This window comes from Saccopteryx leptura, chromosome 2 (assembly GCF_036850995.1).
Source record: "Saccopteryx leptura isolate mSacLep1 chromosome 2, mSacLep1_pri_phased_curated, whole genome shotgun sequence".
Classification (NCBI taxonomy): Eukaryota; Metazoa; Chordata; class Mammalia; order Chiroptera; family Emballonuridae; genus Saccopteryx; species Saccopteryx leptura.
Window position 1 is genome coordinate 286095202 of NC_089504.1, and position 19133 is coordinate 286114334.

General features: G+C 50.6%; 1 protein-coding gene and 1 long non-coding RNA gene across 2 annotated transcripts; one reads left to right on the plus strand and one right to left on the minus strand.

Moving 5' to 3' along the window:
* Positions 1 to 1235: 1235 nt before the first annotated feature.
* Positions 1236 to 8465, minus strand: LOC136390985 (uncharacterized). Its single transcript, XR_010748797.1, has 3 exons — positions 8261 to 8465; positions 7061 to 7139; positions 1236 to 1356 (listed from the first exon to the last, which is right to left on the minus strand). It is a non-coding gene; the product is annotated as an uncharacterized lncRNA (long non-coding RNA).
* A 918-nt stretch (positions 8466 to 9383) lies between these two features.
* MEX3A (mex-3 RNA binding family member A) lies at positions 9384 to 18516 on the plus strand. Its single transcript, XM_066362216.1, has 2 exons — positions 9384 to 9898; positions 13440 to 18516. The coding sequence occupies exons 1-2, from the start codon at positions 9445 to 9447 to the stop codon at positions 14540 to 14542; spliced, it is 1557 nt and encodes a 518-aa protein (XP_066218313.1). The 5' UTR covers positions 9384 to 9444; the 3' UTR covers positions 14543 to 18516.
* Positions 18517 to 19133: the final 617 nt, after the last annotated feature.

A 19133-nucleotide genomic window follows, 5' to 3' on the forward strand; every position in this document is an offset into this window, starting at 1 on the left:
AGGATATGGAGAAAAGGGAACCTTTGTGCACTGTTAGTTAGAATGCGGACTGGTGCAGCCACTGTGGAAAACAGTATGGAGTTTTCTCAAAAAATTAAAAATGAAACTGCCTTTTGGCCCTGGCCAATTGGCTCAATGGTAGAATGTCAGCCCACCATGTGGAAGTCCCAGGTTCGGTTCTTTTCCTGGTTGGGACACATAGGAGAGGTGACCATCTGCTTCTCCATCCCTCCCCCTTCCCCCCCCCCCCCACACTTATGGTTCATTCAAGCAAGTTGGCCCTGGGGGCTGGGGATGGCACCATGGCCTCGCCCCTGGCACTATAAAAGCTCAGTTGCTGAGCAACAGAGGAATGGCCCTAGAGGCAGAGCACTGCCCCCTAGTGGGCTTGCCGGGTGGATCTCTGTCAGGATGCATGCCGGAATCTGTCTCTCTACCTCCCTACCTCTCATTTAATAATTTTTTAAAAAGAAAAAGAGGCCTGACCTGTGGTGGTGCAGTGGATAAAGCGTCAACCTGGAATGCTGAGGTCGCCGGTTCAAAACCCTGGGCTTGCCTGGTCAAGGCACATATGGGAGTTGATGCTTCCTGCTCCTCCCCCTGTTCTCTCTCTATCTATCCCCTCCCTCTCTCTCCCCTCTCTCTCTAATAAAAATGAATAAATAAAATCTAAAAAAAGTAAAAAAAAGAAAAGAAACTGCCTTTTAATCCAGCAATCCCTCTTCTGGGAACATATCCTAAGAATCCTGAAACATTAATTTAAAAGAATATATGTGGCCCTGGCTGGTTGGCTCAGTGGTGGAGTGTCAGCCTGGTGTGTGGATGTCCCAGGTTCGATTCCCAGTCAGGGTACACAGGAGAAGTGACCATCTGCTTCTCCATCCCTCCTCCTTCTTTTCTTTTTCTCTCTCTACGTCTCCCACAGCCATGGCTCTAATGATTCGAGCGCATCAGCCTTGGGCACTGAGGATGGCTCCGAGGAGCTTCTACTTCAGGTGCTAAAATATTTTGGCTCCACGATTGTGAGCCAGATGGGCAGAGCATAGGCCCCAGATGGGTTGCAGTGGATCCCATGGTTGGTGTGCATGCAGAAGTCTATCTCTCTAACTCCCTTCCTCTCACTTGGAAAAGAAGGGAAAAAATAAGAAAGAATATATGTACCCCAATGTTCACTGCAGTATCATTTTCAATTGCCAAGATCTTTAAACAGCCCAAGTAGCCATCAGTAGATGAGTGGATAAAAAAGCTGTGGTACATTTACACAATGGAATACTACATGACAATAAAAAAGAAGAAAATCTTACCTTTTGTGATGGCATGGATGGACTTGGAGATTATCATGCTAAGTGAAATAAGCTAGTCAGAAAAAGACAAGTACCATATGACATCACTTATATGTGGAATCTAATGAACAAATTAAACTGACAAACAAAATAGAAACAGACATGGATATGTGAACAGACTGACAGCTGTCAGTGGACAGGGGGTTAGAGCAGTGGCCTCCAACCCCCGGGCCGCGGACCAGTACCGGTCCGTGGGCCATTTGGTACCAGTCTGCAGAGAAAGTATAAATAACTTACATTATTTTCATTTTATTTATATTTAAGTCTGAACGATGTTTTATTTTTAAAAAATGACCAGATTCCCTCTGTTACACCCGTCTAAGACTCACTCTTGACGTTTGTCTCGAAAGTTCGACAATTATATTTAAAAATACCACAGTTTTTACGCTGGTCGCATAATTTTATTTTGTGCATTTATCCATCCCACCCTAAAGGCCGGTCCATGAAAATATTTTCTGACATTAAACCGGTCTGTGGCCCAAAAAAGGTTGGGGACCACTGGGTTAGAGGACTAGATGACTAAAGGTGAGGGGATAAAACAAAACAAAACAAAACAAAAAATATATAACACATAGGCACAGACAACAGTGTGGTGACAGCCAGAGGAAAGGAGGGTGTGGGGAGGTGGAGGTGGGAAAAAGCGGGGACAATGGGGACTAAAGAGACTCTGCATGGGGCAATGGGTCATGATGCAGTGTGCAGATGATACTTTATTGAGTTGCATACCTGAAACCTGTACCCCAATAAGATCAATGAAAAAAAAGAAGCCAAGGGTACAAAATAATAGTGACAAGAGCCAACACAGTGCCAAGCACTGTGCTTTATGTATGTCTAGTTAAATCTCACATAACCATCCTTTCTAAATCCACCACTTCACACCTTTCTACCCCCGTATCCTGCTTTTCTTTCTTTTTTCCTTCCTTCCTTCCTTTCTCCCTCCCCCCTCCCTCCTCTCTTCTCCCCTTCCTTCCTCCCTTCCTCCCTCCCTCCCTCCTCTCCTCTCCCCTCCCTCCCTCCCTCCCTCCCTCCCTCCTCTCCTCTCCCCTCCCTCCCTCCCTCCCTCCCTCCCTCCCTCCCTTCCTTCTTCCTTCCTTTCTCTCTCTCTCTTTTTCTTTCTTTTTTTCTTTTTCTTTCTTTCTTTCTTTCTTTCTTTCTTTCTTTCTTTCTTTCTTTCTTTCTTTCTTTCTTTCTTTCTTTCTTTCTTTCTTTTTAGCAGAAGGGTGGGACAGACAGCAACAGAGAGGCTGGGAGAGAGAAAAGAAGCATCAATTTTTCATTGTGGCATTTTAGTTGTTCATTGATTGCTTTCTCATATGCACCTTGACTGGGGGGCTCTAGCAGAGCCAGTGACCCTTGCTGAAGCCAGCAACTTCGGACTCAAGCCAGCAACCTTGGGCTTCAAGCCAGCGACCATGGGGTCATGTCTATGATCTCACGCTCAAGCCAACGACCCCCCACTCAACCCAGCGACCCCATGTTCAAGCTGGTGAGCCTGTGCTCAAGCTCGCAACCTCAGGGTCTCGAACCTGGGTACTTGGCATCCCAGTCCAACACTCTATCCACTGCGCTACTGCCTGGTCAGACTCCTGTTTTTATTTTTCTTAACAGCAATGATCACTTCCAGAAATTACATGTCCTACTTCTTTACTGTCTATCTCCCATCTCCTGCAGACTATCGATTCTGGGAGAGTACAGACTTTGTCTGTCTTGCTCAGTGGTGTTATCTCCAGTGCTTAGAACAGTGCCTGATGCAGTAAATGATCAATACATATTTATTTTAATTGCTTATTAGGTAGGTATTATTATCATTCCCCTCAGACCCAGGTCAGTTAGACTCAGTGCTTGTTTCCTTAGCCTGTCCCCTAAACAGTGTCTCCCCTGGAAACAAAGCCAGTCTTAAGCAGCTGGAGGGCACTAACGATAATCTGGGGAGTGGCTCAGACCATGGGGACATCCAGATCTCAGCCATCTGGTTTGTGGTCCTGAGTTGGAATAGACTGGTAGTCTCTTGTTGTCTCCCATGTGTTGGATGCCCTGCTAGAAAAGGGGAAGGTGGGAGCTTGAAATGACACCTGAGGATGAAAGGCTGGGCATGGAGACCTACCTGATTAGGAAAGAAACTGTGGTCCCTCATATAGGAGCCCAGACTGGAGCCACCTCCAGTAGTTGGCCTGCAATGCCACCTCGTGGCCAAGGTTCAAAGGTGCTTTTCCTCCAACTGTCCTCTGCCCCTCAGGCTCCAGGCAAGCTGGCCACCTGCCCAACCAAGCAAGTTTCCCTAGAAACCTCGGACACCAACTTCTAGTCATCCCTCCAATCCTTTCCCTTTGAATAAAGTTCATTCATCCTTCAGGGACTCCCGATCTACTTCACCCAGCAAGCCTCTCCAAACCACTCCAGCTTTAGTGATCACTCTCTTCTCAGCCTCCAGAAACTCACTAGGTGTCACTGTTTACCTCTGGAGTCCTAGGCTCTAGGGTCAGACAGATCTGGCTTTGAACACTGGAGTGTCCACTTACCAGCTGTGTGACCTGAGCAAGTTACTTAATCTTTTGAGCTGTAAGTCCCTGATGTTAAGCAGAGATGGCAATGCCAGCCTCACAGAGTTGTGAAGAGGATCAAATGAAATCAAGTCTGTAAAGCCCAAGAGAGCCTGGCAATAAACAGGCATTCAGGAAGTGGTAAGTCCCTTCCCACTCTTCTCTCTGACTTCCTCTCTCTTTTCCTGAAAAAGTAAGCAATATGGAAAAAAAGGCACAAGAGAGTCAGGGGACATATTTCTCTGGGCTTCACTCTCTGTAAAACAAGACCATTAGATAATTGATGAACCCATTCATTCATTCATTCATTCATTCAACTTCAATTCCACCTATAACATTCTATACTTAATTCATCTGTGCAGATTGTGCCATATCTCTTGCTTTAGTATCCCCTGTTAGTATCTAGCACAGTGCCTGGCCCAGAAAGGCTCCACAACAACCTACCAACGTGATGTTTATTGCCTCCCCCTCCCTGCCCCAAGAGAGCACCCAGCCCAGGCTGGAACTCCTCCCCCTCCCCCACCTCAGCCCGAAACCAGAGCTGGCGCCACTGGGTGAGGAATCTGGGGACCAACTGTCACAGCTCCAGTATCACCTGCCTCCCGGATGCCTGGGTCTAGCTCTGGGTCCCAGAGGGGCTCTGTTAGCCAGCTGTCCTGGGGGACCCCCGCTCTGCCCCAACCCCTCTGAGCTGATCTCCCTGGAGAAATCAGAGAGTGCAGAAGACCTGGTAAGGGGAGTGTTGGAGTGGTGGTCCCAGAGGAGGAGCAGAGGTGTTTGTCCAAGTCCAAACCTTAGGCTGGGCTTCAAAGTCCTTGGAGATCAGGTCCATAACAACAGAAGGGCCCAAAGTGATCTCATCTCTCTTCCAATCTATAGCCCTCAAAGTCCCACAGACTGTTTTGCCCTCACATTTACTCCTATTTGTACATGTTAACTGCGTCATGTAGACTAGTTTCTGTGTCCTGCTGAGGGCAGAGATCAAGTTTGATGTTTCTTTTGTGTGTACTTAAGAATTTTCCCAAATACATTCTCATTGATTGAAATCAATGAGTTGAACGTCTATTCCGACAACAGAGAGAAAACTGGCTGCACTCTCAGCAGGAAGGATGGTGTTCAGATAGCAAGGTGTACTTCCCATAAGGGAGGGGTATTTAAAAAAATAGAAGCCCCATAAAGCATAGGAGAAGAGGGCCACCTGACTAGGACAGATGGAGAAGGCATCCTGAGCGGAATAGGGAGATGGTGAGATAACCTCTAGAAGGGCCAGCCAGACAGATAAGGCAGCCTTGGTGGGTGTCTCCCTCCTTCCCTAGGGGCTCTAAGAATAGGGCAGGGAGGGGCAGGTGTTAGGTGTGTGCCCCTTCCTTTGGGAATTCATGTGTAGACAGTGATAACAGGTGCCCAGGTTTATTCAGAAAAGAAATCCACACACAGATCCACAAGCAGAAAAACAGTCTGGATTGCCCACCCAACTCCTGTCCTCCAGCTTCCACATGAACCCTAGGCCACTCACTCTCAATTGGGTCACCTTTCCTGCCCTGCAGCCAGGCCTGTCTACACACACACACACACACACACACGCACATGAACACACACTGCACATACAACCAACTCAACAACTCCACAGGGCCCTTTGTTCCTCAGGCTTGAGGCCAGGAGCTTGGTGTGTGTGTGTGTGTGTGTGTGTGTGTGTGTGTGTGTGTGTGTGTTAGATAGTTTGCCTGCATTCCAGTGCTTAACAGGAATTATTTTTGGAATTATATGCTCTTTGTTTGGGATGATCTTATTTCTAGATCTAGAACTGACTTCAAGTGACTTACAGTGGATTAGGATCTCCTCCAGTGCCTGGCACATTCTAAGAGTTTGATAGGAAGTAGTTAGCTGAATAAATTAATTAAAATTATTTAATGAAGACCACAGTCTAGCCAAAGTCAACTGCAAGGGTAGAACAACCAGTGCCAGGAAACTAACATTGACTGAACACCTAAGAGGAACCAGGCACTGTGCTAAACTTAGCTTATTATTTTCATTTTAGTAATAAGAAAATTGAAGTTCAGCAGCAAATAAATGGCCAAGGGGCAGAACTAACAGGCAGCAGTTTGGCTCCAGAGGCCTGCTCCTTCCTCTTACACCATGAAGCTTCAAATCTATAGTTATACTCAAGTCGTCCCTACTGAGCTTCCGGTCTGGGCAGGACCATGTGCTGGCTGGGCACTGTTGGTGGGGGGGGTGAGGGTGAGGGATGGTAACAAAGATGAGAAACACAGTCATGTTCTCCTAGGTACTGACAGGGAGAGCTATGCCCCCTACACAACTTTCTGTTCATAAGGCAGAGTGAGGGGTGGGCTGGGATGGGCAAAGCCATCTATTTCCAAGGAAAATTAAGTAAGGCCTTGGGCCCTTTTGTTATAATTCTAGATTGGGCAGGCAGGGGGAGGGAGGAAAAGGAGGGCCAACACAAGTGTCAGTGGAGGAGGGGAGTCCCCTGAACAAAGCACGCCACTAGCCTCTGGGAGCAAGAGAAGGACTAATCAAAACCCCACCCTAGAACTTGGCTTCTCAAGGTGCCCACCCTTGGGCTTCTTGGCTGTATTGTCAATCTGGTGGTCCTCAGTGTGGATAGACATGCCTCACACAGTCTGCAGGCCCATGCTCCTGAGTGTACACCCATGCCTCAGACCTAAATGCACTCATACATGTCCTGCCCTCCAGGGGCCGGGTCCATAGTTGCCTCTCCCACCTTGGATATCTGTCTGGAGCCTCTGCAGGACACCTGAGGGTGAATGTATGGAGCATTAACTAACCCAGGGGGCTGACTGGTTCTATTGGACCAAGGAGGTGGGTCCAACAGGGACCACTGCCTTCCCGGCCCCACCCCTTTGTCTACCCTTTCCCATCCAGCAGCTGTCTCCCTCCTCACTCATACACACAAGTTTCTGTCCTCTGTTTTCCTTCCTGGCCAAATCCCCAAGGCTTCTTTGGTCATTAACCTCCTGCTTTAATTAGCTTAGTGGGGAGGAAAGTGGAAGCAGAGCCAATTCAGTGGTGAGTATCAAGGGGGAAATCTCATTTGGGTGGGGACAGGAGGGGTCAGACCAGCTGGTGACAAAAATGCCTGGCACACAGTAAGTCCTATGCACTGTTTGCTATTCTATTAATGTGAAAAACAGTCACCTGGTCCACAGAGCAGGAACCTTCCTGCCAATGAAAGCCGCATGGTCCCCAGTACCACAGCTCCCCCAAATCCAGGATCCTAGAGCAGAAAGAGAGGGGATAAGAGTAGAGAATAGCTCACTACCACAGGGCCTTGTCTCTGCATTTCTTCCTCTCCCACTCTTGCTTAGAGGCCGTAGCACCCAATCCCACAATAAGATTGTTGTTAATCTTATGTTAAGTCCCGTCCCTGGTCCAGGGGGCACTCCTCCTCAAATGCAGGGTTTTCCAGGGGTTCCTCTGTTATTTCTCCCCTTCCCTAAATCTTTTGCCTAACAAAGGAGCAAGAGTGCTGCAGAGTGCCAATCCCTAACCTCTCCTGAGATTCTCCACTGGCTCCCAACCTCCACTGGTGTACAAATTCACTCTTTCCAAGAATCAATTTAGAGAACTGGGCTTGGCAGATCAGCCCTCCCTCACGTCCTCACCATGCCAGGTCTATGAAGTCATCTGATCTGTCCCTCTGCCTAAAAACAGGACTTTACCTCACAAACTAGTTTGGAGTTTTTGGTTTCCAAGGCACTCCAGAAAAGGACATCTTACTGCTGTAGCTCACCCACCCATTCTTATAAAACTCTTTGGGGAAGTTCTAATTAAAGTCTGACCTCAAGCCTTCATGCTGCAGCACTATCCTTTCTCGGGAACAACCCAAGCACAAATAGGTGACAAAAGAAATGCTGAAGAGGGTAGGGGAGAAGAAAAAATTGCGTTATACTTCAACTTCCACAAACTCTAAAAGTACCCAGGTAAAAACTTATTTTTACTTTCACCAAATTTCCAGAGTCAAAGTAACTGAGTTAATGGGTTTTCAATGGAGGAGAGGTGGGTGAGTGGAATGATGGTAGAGGATATGGAACAGATCGTCTCCAAGCTGTATGCGTAGCCCAGACCTGAAGGAAGTCTGGGTCCCCAGTCGATTGCATCTCTGTTTCCCTTCTGTGGCACCCAAAACTCATGGCCCTCACCAGAAACTATTCAGTCACATCATGCTTTTAGATTAGACCCCTGCCTTTTAGATTAGACCCCTGCCTCCCCACTCTGCCCCGCGCATCTCTCTTCTCCCCCCCACCCCCTCACTCCACAGCCCTGTAGGCTCCCCTCCAATGACCAGACAATAAGTTCTATGCACTGTTTGCTATTCTATTAATGTGAAAAACTCACCTCCCAGTCGGTGTCTCTCAGATCTCCGTAACTGGGGGGCGGTTGGGGATACGGGGTGATGGCATGCTGCTTGGGTATGAGGGACCCCATCTTTTGTCTGGGGGTCCCACACTCCAGCCCGGCATCCCATCCTGGCCCCCACTGCGCGTAGAGCCGGGTTCTCCCCGCATCCCGGCTGCGGGCTTTGTCTGCTCTGCGGAGAACCTCTCCCCGCGGCCCAGAGCCGGATCGACTCTGGAAGAACGGGAGGGGGAGCGGAGAGCGAGAGCGGCAGGGAGGAGTAGAGAGGAGGAGGAGAGGGCGGGGGGGGGGGGGGGAGAAAGAGAGAGAGAGGGAGCCGCAGTGACCCAGCCGGGACCGCTCCCCGCCTTCACGTCCCTCCTTATTACCATAAGAAAGAGGGACCTGAGACCCGCCGCGACCGCGTGGGAGCCAGTCTTGGGAAGAGGGGGCGGTGCTCCATTAGCCTTTTTTCAAACGTTCCGTTTCTGTATACTGCCTCCTCTTCCTTTGCCCCGAAAAATTAGGGACCTCGACTTTCATCCCACCCCCAGCTTTGCCTCTGAGCCGCGGGTAAAATCCCGATCCTCCCGGGGTCAAAGAATTTGTCCCCGCGCCCCCAAGGGCGGGAAACTACAACTCCCGGCATGCCCCGGGCGCCCCCGGCGCGCCCCCCTCCCGTCAGTTCCATGCTGCTCCATCCAGTTCATTTAAAACAAAAGAGTTTGAGCGCTGGAAGGGGTTGGGCTCTATTGGGGGCCACTGAGCTCTACTCCTGGACTGGGGCTTGGTGCAGGAGCCTAAGGGGGGCGTCTGGACCGCGGAGTCTAGAGACTCCCGGGTCCGAGGAGGGAGGGGTGGGGGCAGAGATCCCGCAGCCCCCCGCCCCTCATTATCCCCGGAGAGGAGAGAAGAGCTGCTTTCTTGGTTTTGTTTCTCTTTTTCCCCACCCCCACCCCGGGGGCTGGGGCAAGGGGAGTCGGGTTACAGGGTGTTTGGGGAGGGGGGCTTAGGGGGAGGGTCTATCTTTCTATCTCGCCGTCTTTCCCCCTCCCCAGTTCTTTGTTCCCCCCTCCCCACACACCCCCTCCTCTCCTCTCCCCTCCCCTCCTCTCTCCTTTTTTCCCTTCCACCACCTCTCTCTCTCTCTCTCCCTCTCTCTCTCCCCCAGCTTTTGTTTCGCCATGCCTAGTCTAGTGGTATCTGGAATAATGGAAAGAAATGGGGGCTTTGGAGAACTAGGATGTTTCGGGGGAAGCGCTAAGGACCGAGGGCTGCTGGAAGACGAGCGCGCCCTTCAGCTGGCTCTCGATCAACTCTGCCTCCTGGGTTTGGGGGAGCCCCCCGCCCCCACGGCGGGCGAGGACGGGGGAGGTGGGGGGGGCGGTGCCCCTGCGCAGCCGTCCGCTCCCCCGCAGCCGGCCCAGCCGCCGCCAACCGCGGCTCCCCCGGCCGCCCCGACGGCGGCCCCCGCGGCGCAGACGCCTCAGCCCCCCACCGCCCCCAAAGGGGCCAGCGACGCCAAGCTCTGCGCTCTCTACAAAGAGGCCGAGCTGCGCCTGAAGGGCAGCAGCAACACTACCGAGTGTGTACCCGTGCCCACCTCCGAGCACGTGGCCGAGATCGTGGGCAGGCAAGGTAAGCGGGTGCCCGGATCGCTGAGACTAGATGGGGGCACCCCATCCCTAGCGCGGAAAGTTCATTTCCTCTGTCGTCCACCTCTGGCTCTGTCCTTTCCCCACAAAGGGGGGCCCTCCTCCTCCCCTGATTTCCAAGTGCCACAAAGTTCCCTGCTACCCCCAGTCCGGACTGTTCTCCAGATCCTTCCTCCCCCACGGCCCTTCCCTTACACAAAGAAATATCCTGTCTTAGAGAGAGGGAAAAGGGAGGGGGATCGGTTTCCCAGTCTAGAGAGGCTGTCCTGAGGGGGGTGTCCACTCTAAACCAGAAAAACTGGCAGAATGTGCAAAGAGTTACTTAGAAGCCCCTTCTCTGGTATCTTCTAGTGGATTGGGGAGGGGTTACCCCTGGGACCCCCAACTGCCTGGAATTACAGACTTTGGGGGAGACCTGGCCTGGGGAGCCAGTCTGAGTATCTGTCTCTTTGTTGGGCTGAGTGTTGGAATGGAAGGGGGTGTGGCTCATGGGAGGGTCCCAGCCTGGGGAGAGATGGGGAGGGGGGGGGGCTCCTGGGAGAAGGGAAGCCTGTGGTTACCCACACACCAAAGTTGAAAGGTCTGTAGGGTTTTGGAAGAGGGTCCTCCAAGGAAGTGCCACATCCCGATGTGGACCACTCCTCCTCCCTCTCAGGCTTTTGTTCTGGGCTGGCCAAGGCCAGGGGCCAGAGGCCTGGACAGGGGTCTCTGGTAGTGAGAGAGTAAGATGGGGGTGGGGGGCATGTTGGGGGTGGTGAGAAACCTTCACCTGGAAATTTGGTGCAGGGTTTGTGTCTGGGTGTGTTGGAGGGGAGGGATGATTAATCCAGTATAGTCTGTCTGATACCACACCCTCCTCTGCTCCAGCATCCCTGGGAGAGTGGGGGTGGGAGTGTTGGTGAATATCCAGATTGAGCAGACGGGATATTGGGGACCCTTTCCTCTCCTGGTTTCCCAAAGGGGAGTTGGGGGGTGGGATTTGGAAATTGCAAGGGGGCTGGGCTGGGGAGGTGGGGGTGGGGAAGGAGCAGGGGAGGAGCTGTCCCACAGTAGGGAACAATAGAGGAGCTGCATTCCGGCTGGGGAGTGAAGGAGGAGGCCCGCGGTTGGCCCAGGAAGAGCGGACGCTAAGCCAGGGGTCCCTACTTTTTAATCCCACACCATCCCCCTTTAGTGCTGGGGGTTGGGGGGATTTTGCTGAGAGATTCAGAATAGAGGAGGGGAAGATGCCACTGGCCTGCACAGCCCTCATCCCCTCCCACCCCCACACTCCATCTCTTGAGATTTCTAGCTTAAAAAGTTGGATTTACTCTTGCTAGAAACTAGGGACCCAGAGCCCTGGAATTGGAATGGGACATTACTATCTTTTCTTGGGTGTGGGGGTGGTCTTGGGAGGCCCTGGAATTTCATAGAGTCATTCTTTCCTCTTCTGCCTCCGCATCAAATGATGCTGTCTTTCATAAAAGTAGGGGGAATTTCTTTCTTTCTTCTTATTCCTTAAGTATTTGGAAGTCCTCCCTCTTGTCTAACCTCCTTTCTCCTGCTCCTATACTTGACCTCTAGGAAGGTGAAGCCCAGTGGCTCTTCCTTTCAAGAGTTGTTCCTTCAGGCTTGCAAAACCTAGGGTCAAGTCCACTATCAGTTCTGTACCTCCAGACCATGAGCTTTTTTCTTTATTCTTATACCATAGCCTGTCCTCCTCACCCCATCCTCAACCCCCAGAGGTACTTAGCTCTCACTTAAGTTTATGGACCCAAAAGTTAGAGCCAGAACCCAGGTGCCTATCAAACACCATAGGGATGTCTCTGTTCCTCCTCACTCCATGCCTCACAAATGGAATAATCAATTTACTGGCATTAAAGCAGCAAGAATGTGAGTTTGACAACAGGTAGGACTCTCAACTGCCAAGAGGTCTAAAGACAAAAAGGGAGGGCCAAATTCCCCCTTCTAAGGTCTCTTGAAGGTGAGAAGAGCTGCCCACAACACACTCTATCCTCTCATATGCCAATCTGCTGGAGTTGGGGAAGAAGCCATATGGAGTGGAGGAAGGAGATAAAATAAAATAAAATTAATAATAATAATAATAATAATAATAACCAGCTCACCTCAGGTCTGTGGTTGGAGATTTGGGGCAGAGTCAGAAAACTAGAACTACTAGTGTTGGTTTTTGGGGGGGGGATAGGTAGTGTGGTGGGGAGTGAGAAAGGGCATGGTGTGAGTGTGTCCATATGTGGATAGGGTAAAAGTTGTGGGCATGTATAGGAATGTGCTGTTTGTGTGCTGGGATGACAGGGTTGGAGGAGTGGGGTGGAGGAAAGGTTGGGACAGGGAACCCATGTGAGTTTGCAGGGTGTATGAAAGTGCCCCACAAGTATTATTTAGGGAAAGGCACATAGTGTATCATGGCTCTCAGGTCCCAGTGTGTGCAGACTCACGCACATGTGGCATATGTGCTTCAGGAAAGGATGTGAGCCTCTGTGAAACTCAGGGCAGAGAGAGGGAATGTGGGAGAGGAGAGAGAAGCTTGTCTCGTCAGCCATTGAGGTCTAACCGCCTTTAGAGATGGTGTTGCCATCCTATCCTTCCTTCTTTTTTCTCTTTTCCCTTCTCCCTCTTTGTCTCTTTGTCTCAGCTTTCTTCTTTCTCTTCCCTGCCTTTCTCCTCAACCTCCCAGCTTTAACCCACTCCTACTTCAAAGTGGGAGTAGGGGTCTAGAATACCTTTTCCCTCACCCTACTCAGCCCCTAGCCCATCACAGTTCTGCTCCCAAGAGACAGGGTGACAGGCATGTGTCCATGGGGTTCAGTGCTGTCCCTCAAAGATCATTATATTTATCTTCATACTCCTCTTTTCCTCCTTGAAACTGATTCTCAGGCCCTTCCCAGTCTCCCACACTCCACTAGTTGCTGCAAACTTGTTATGAATTGGAGACACAGAGATACTAATGGGTGGAAGGCATGGGGGAGGGGATCATAGAACAGATGGGGATCAGTGGTCCCTGAGTAGGTTGGAGGACACTTTTAACTAGTGGAAGTCAAGTGAGGAGTAGATTATGGGGCTACTGAATGCACTGGGGTTCTGTGCAAAGATCAGAGCGAGTGACAGATTTTTGGGGAGGGGTGTGATGAAGTGATTTGAAAGTTTGTGAGTAGCCAGGAGTCAGTAGAGAAATTGAGGGAACAGCACATGGTTGGGGAAGAATTCGTATGTAGATTTGAGGTTAGCAGCTTCTGTGGGAGGGTCAGTGATTAATTCAGGGTTTCAACTAGTAAATGAATTTGGAGGGTCCTGAATGGAATTTGATGGAAAGTTCTTACATTTTAAAAAATGTGGTTGACAGAGACATTGGGCAGATCTGAGATGAGCGGATTGTTCCAGTCAGGGTGGTTTAGGGAGTGGGGTTCAAAGCGTCAATTGAGAGGTTCCTGGGGGTGAGGTATTTGAATAAGGATTGGAGCTTATTGGTTCATGCACAAACCTTGTCCGTTGAGTTTCTTTCTTCTCTCTTTACGTATCTATCCCAGGCTGCAAGATTAAGGCTCTGAGGGCCAAGACCAACACCTACATCAAGACCCCAGTGAGGGGAGAAGAGCCAGTGTTCATGGTGACTGGGCGGCGGGAGGACGTGGCCACAGCCCGAAGGGAAATCATCTCAGCAGCCGAACACTTCTCCATGATCCGAGCATCACGCAACAAGTCGGGTGCCGCCTTTGGCGTGGCGTCTGCCCTGCCTGGCCAGGTGACTATTCGCGTGCGGGTGCCCTACCGAGTAGTGGGGCTGGTGGTGGGCCCCAAGGGGGCAACCATCAAGCGTATCCAGCAGCAGACCAACACGTATATTATCACGCCAAGCCGTGACCGTGACCCCGTGTTCGAGATTACGGGTGCCCCAGGCAACGTGGAGCGTGCACGGGAGGAGATAGAGACGCACATCGCAGTGCGCACCGGCAAGATCCTTGAGTACAACAATGAAAATGACTTCCTGGCAGGGAGCCCCGATGCCGCACTGGACAGCCGCTATTCTGAGGCTTGGCGGGTGCACCCTCCCACCTGCAAGCCCCTTTCTACCTTCCGGCAGAACAGCCTGGGCTGCATTGGCGAGTGTGCAGTGGACTCTGGCTTTGAGACCCCACGCCTGGGTGAGCAGGGTGGGGACTTTGGCTATGGCGGGTACCTGTTTCCTGGCTATGGTGTGGGCAAGCAGGATGTGTACTATGGGGTGGCAGAGACCAGCCCCCCACTCTGGGCAGGCCAGGAGAATGCCACGCCCACCTCAGTGCTCTTCTCTTCTGCCTCCTCCTCCTCCTCCTCTTCCGCCAAGACACGAGCTGGGCCCCCTGGAGTGCACCGCTCTCTTGCCACCTCCTCGGAGCTGGCAGGACTCCCAAGACGCCCACCTGGAGAGCCTCTTCAGGGCTTCTCCAAACTTGGGGGGGGAGGCCTGCGGAGCCCTGGTGGTGGGCGGGATTGCATGGTGTGCTTCGAGAGTGAGGTGACTGCCGCCCTGGTGCCCTGCGGACACAACCTGTTCTGCATGGAGTGTGCAGTGCGCATCTGCGAGAGGACAGACCCTGAGTGTCCTGTCTGCCACATCACAGCCACGCAAGCCATCAGAATATTCTCCTAAACCTCCTGGGGCTGCTCCCCAGGAACCTGCTCCTGGAGCTGTTTTCCACCAGAGCCTTTTGGAAATCAGTAATTGGAGGGGCAAGGTGCTTAGAGATACTCACTGGCTGGGGAGAGGGGAAGGGAGGTGATGGTGGCTGGAGGGTGGGCCATTTTCAGACCCTCTGGTCACCCTATCCTTGAAAGGTTGGGAGGGGGCCAGAGCAGAAATTTTACTAGAGTTACAACTCTGATACCTCAACACACCCTTCAATCTAGAAGCAGCTAAGAGAAACTTTTGTTTTGCTAGAAGTGGCAGCTAAGGCATCCTGACCCCCTTTGTCCACCTCCCCATGTGTGTCACACTATCCCTTCCTCTATGGAGGGGAGGAGAAGGGAGAGGGAGAATTACCATCTGTATATAGAGGTTCTCTCTTTGATCCCCAAGTCCTCTGGTCCTGACCTCCAACCTCCTGACATGACCCTTTGGACCCTCCGCTGCCATATCCTGTCTGGGAATCTGTTTCTGGGTTTCCAGCAGTGGGAGGGGCTTGGGGTCCTTTCAGAAGCCTGTATAGATTGTGTGTGTGTTGGGGGGAAAGCATGTCAATCAATTAAGGGCTCAGAGCTGTCTTACCACAAAGCTGGGCTAGAAGAATCTGGATGGGGCTCCCTCTGCCCCCTTTAGCTTTCCCCTCTACTCTCCTCCCATGTTTCCTCCCTTTGGACTCCCTTCTGCTCTTTCCCAAGCGCCCCTCTTTACTTCCTCTTGGTGGCTGTCACTCCCATCCTGTCTTGCTCTTTCTGTTTCTCCCCTTCTCTCCTCTCCTTCCTGCCCCTTCTAGCCCAGCTTTGGGGACACCATCCTCCTGGGGATAAGTAGTGGGGAGGATATTTTGGTGGTCCTCCCTAATTCCTCTTCTGGCATCTAGAGGCCCTCTTTCCCCACTCCTCCAAAGAAACACCTCAAATTCTTGATGGAATGTATCCCCGTTCTCAGTAAATATTTGAGGAGAGGACTAATACTGGGGTACATAAAGAGCCAACCCTTCACCTTTATTATCTTTGGGCATTACAATTAGGGAGCAGTTCTTGGGCTGGATTTGATGGCAGTGGGAGGAGCAAAGCTAAGTAGTGAGGTCTGCTGTTTCAAGGAGCAGTAGAGGCTGCTCCTGCCCTACAGCGCCCCATTCCCTGCGCCCCTCGCTGGACCTGACACCAACCCTTATTAGAGAGCAAATTATGAAGCCTCTGTCCTACCCATTGTGTTGGTAGAGAGAGTCCAGGTCTTCAGAGGGGTCAGTCCAGGGCTAAGCAGGACTGGGGAGCGGCTGTTTTGAGAATCATATTACAGGCCTCACACCCCCTTTGCTGCTTTCCTACTGCTCACTTGGGGCTGCCACCAGTCTCCCACCCTCCTGGTTCCGCTGGCCGGGCCAGGAGAGGATGGAGGATTGGAGACCCTGGGGGTTCCAGGAGATTCTTGTATATAATGGGGTGGGACTATTGTAAGTAATCTCTGAGCACTTAAGCTCTGGAGTCCCATTCCTGGATGGAGAGAGGGTGCAGGGATGGGGGTACAGAGGGGGTTTCTCCCTCTCCCTCCTGTTGTGAATTAACTCACCTCTCCTTAACCTTCCCCTCCAGACCACCAGCCAGGGAGGGGAGAGGAAGGAGGTCACAGCCAGGAAAACTGGCCTGTGACAACTTCCCTCCTTCCCACCAATGTGAGCCATCCTAACATGTCTGTACAATAGAAACCAAACCAAATGGGCACCCTCGGTTGCTCGAGGGAGGTGGGGGGTAGATGAGATGTCTGTCTGTCGATCCTTCTCCCCCTCTCCACTCCTTACCCACAAAGGCAGAAGACTGTTACACTAGGAGGCTCGGAAAATTCAATCCCACCCTTACTAATTGAGCCAAACCTAGAACAAACGCAAAACACACATAGTGAGAGACAAAATAGAGGTGAGAAAGAGAGCGTGAGAGGGAGCGAGATAGGCGACCAACACAGAGAGAACAAAAATAGCAAAAAAAATAAAAAAAGCAGTTCTTTATAATTTAATATTCTATTTTAATAAAGGCGTTTATTACCGTATAAATGTAGCAAAGAACCTGGGCTAATATGAAAAAAAAAAAAAGACTTTTTATTAGGTAATTTATTATATGAAAAGGATATTTTATTTTATGATAAAGTGATCCTTAAAAAAAAATAAAAAAACTTTAGAAGGTTTAGAATATATGTAGGGAAAGAAGAAGAAAATAAATTTGTATTCAGAGTTAAATCTTAAAAAAGTGTTTTTAATATATGTTGAGGTTTACGTTCCTTTTTCCCCCACTTTTTTTTGGGGAGGAATGTCACTTGCTTTTGGGGAGGGGGAAGCATCCTGGGATGGATAGTGGAGACAGGCTAAGGGGAACCTGGTCCCTCTGGGGCCCTGCAAGTGGATTGGATTTCATTCCATGGGCTCCCTTCTCCTCTCCTCCTCCCCCTTGGGGGAGCTGGCTGAGCCAAACAAAGAAAAGAATTAACAAGAAAGGAAGAAGCTGGAGGACTGAGGATCCTGGGGTGCCTCCCCTCCCCCTGCCCTGTCCCAGGGGCAAGTGAGGAGGAAAAGTCCAGAACAGGCCTAGCAGGCATAAGGGACCCTCAGAGAGGTGTGAGATTTAAGAGAAATAGTTTTTGTTTTTGTTTTTAACCAAAAATGAGAGAGAAGAAAAAAGAAACCGAGAGGTTTAAAAGAAAATACTACAAAATAATAATTATTAATAATAATTCAAATTTATTTCATATAATCCTAGAGAAAAAGAGAATTACTAGTTACTTAGTAGATGGTATTCAAGATAGTTTAAAGTTTAGTAGCATTGCGGGCCCCTGGGTCCAGTAGAATGTATAAAAAGGAAAATAGAGGAGGGAAGTGGCTGAGTCACCCATCTGCAGATATCAGGGTGGAGGCAGATTGCTAGTTAAGGTTGGGAGCTTCTAGTCTGCTGGGGTTGATTCTGAGAATCCTTGGATTTTTAATTTGTAGGACAAATGGATAAGGGGCTCAGTTCCTAGGGTCTTTGAAAGGATGGTCACTAATCATTTCCACCAGGTGGGGGCAGCAGAGGAGGGTGAGCACATTGGCCTGCACCCCTGCGCTCTGCATTCCAGTACCTGGGGCCTGCCACCCTGGCCATTCCTCTGTCTGCTGGGCAGCCCTGACTCCAGAGTGATTATATCCATTCTTGGGGCTCTCAATTAGGCTCCCAGGCCTAACTGAGGAAGTTCTTGAAGTGTAACGTCAAGTGGTACAGATTGATTCAAGAGCCTGGTAGGTGATTCCACAAACATGCCCATGTGCACACTTCTCACCTCAGCTTCAGGGGATTGAGGGGGACCTTAGCTTTTGACAGCAGTGGAAGTAAGTCTCAGTTCTCATTTAAAGCTGTACTGTGTTTTAAAGGTTTGCAAAGTGCTTTATTGTCTCATAGAAGTTAGAGTCCAAGAAGGACTTCCCACCCACTGGAGTGGAGAAACTGTCCTTGAAGGTCTTGGAAAAGGGGCTCCCCAGGGTATAGAGGCAGGGGGAGGGCAGCAGGGACTTTGGGTGACTCTGACCCTAACCCTTTGTTCCAGTCCACCTCCATCTGTAAGTGTTCAGGTAGGGGTCATCCACTGTGCTCTGCCTGGGGGCACATCGCCCTCCCCATCGAAAAGTGGGGAACTTGCTCTTTGCATGTGAGAAATTACATTTTAAGCACTTGCCTTCTATCAACCCCACCTTGCAGTCAGGTCAGGCGCCTTCCTCAGGTTATCCGAGAGGGTGTATGGGCCCCCTTGGCTCTCCACTTGGCAAGAAGAGCCTGTTCCACTACACCAATGACTGTCATGTCCCTCCTGGCCCTAGACCCCAAACACATCTCCCTCTCCCCAATTGACTCTTCTCGCCCCACCTAGGGACAGATTACCCCCTGCTCTTTTTGTCCTAGAAATCCCCATAGTTTGGGAAGGTAGCGTCTGGGGTGGGGAGGGCTTCCCCTTCCCCACCCAAGGGTGCGGGTAGGGTAGGGTGGGTGGGTGGAGACAGCCCTGGGGCAGGGGGGATGGTCTCTCCACTGTAGAAAGTAGAGTAGGATTGTGGTCAGACTTGATTTGAGGCATCTAGTGAGGACACATACAAATCCACCAAGAAAAAATAGTTCAGAAACAAAACAAACCCATGAATAATCGAGTCAAAGTGATGTTGCACAAAATGCAGATAAACCAAGAATGGAGAAGGTTAATGTATTAAATGTGCTATTAAGAAGTTAATTTTATTAAAAGTATTATTACTTAAGATTCTGACTTCTTTCTTTGCATGTGGGTCTGAACCACCTCGGGGTGAGTGTGAGGGGCCCCTGTGGGGATTGTAGCTGAGGGTTTTCTCTAGTGAAATTCTGGGTGCTCCTGCTCACCTTTGGGAAGTAGATGTCTTCTGTCTGCTTTCTACAGCTCCTTACCTGAGTGTCCATGTGCCCAATCCCCTTTTTTATCCATTTTACCCTTGTATTCCTTGGGGGTGCAGTCACAACTCCTACTCTGCCCTGTAGAACGGGGGAAAAATATAGACCCTGCCTGGACAGCCAAC

Coding starts and splice junctions, on each gene's coding strand:
- MEX3A (XM_066362216.1), top strand. CDS start 9,445: ATGCCTAGTCTAGTGGTATCTGGAATAATGGAAAGAAATGGGGGCTTT. Junction 9,899..13,439: donor CGAGATCGTGGGCAGGCAAG/GTAAGCGGGTGC, acceptor TATCTATCCCAG/GCTGCAAGATTAAGGCTCTG.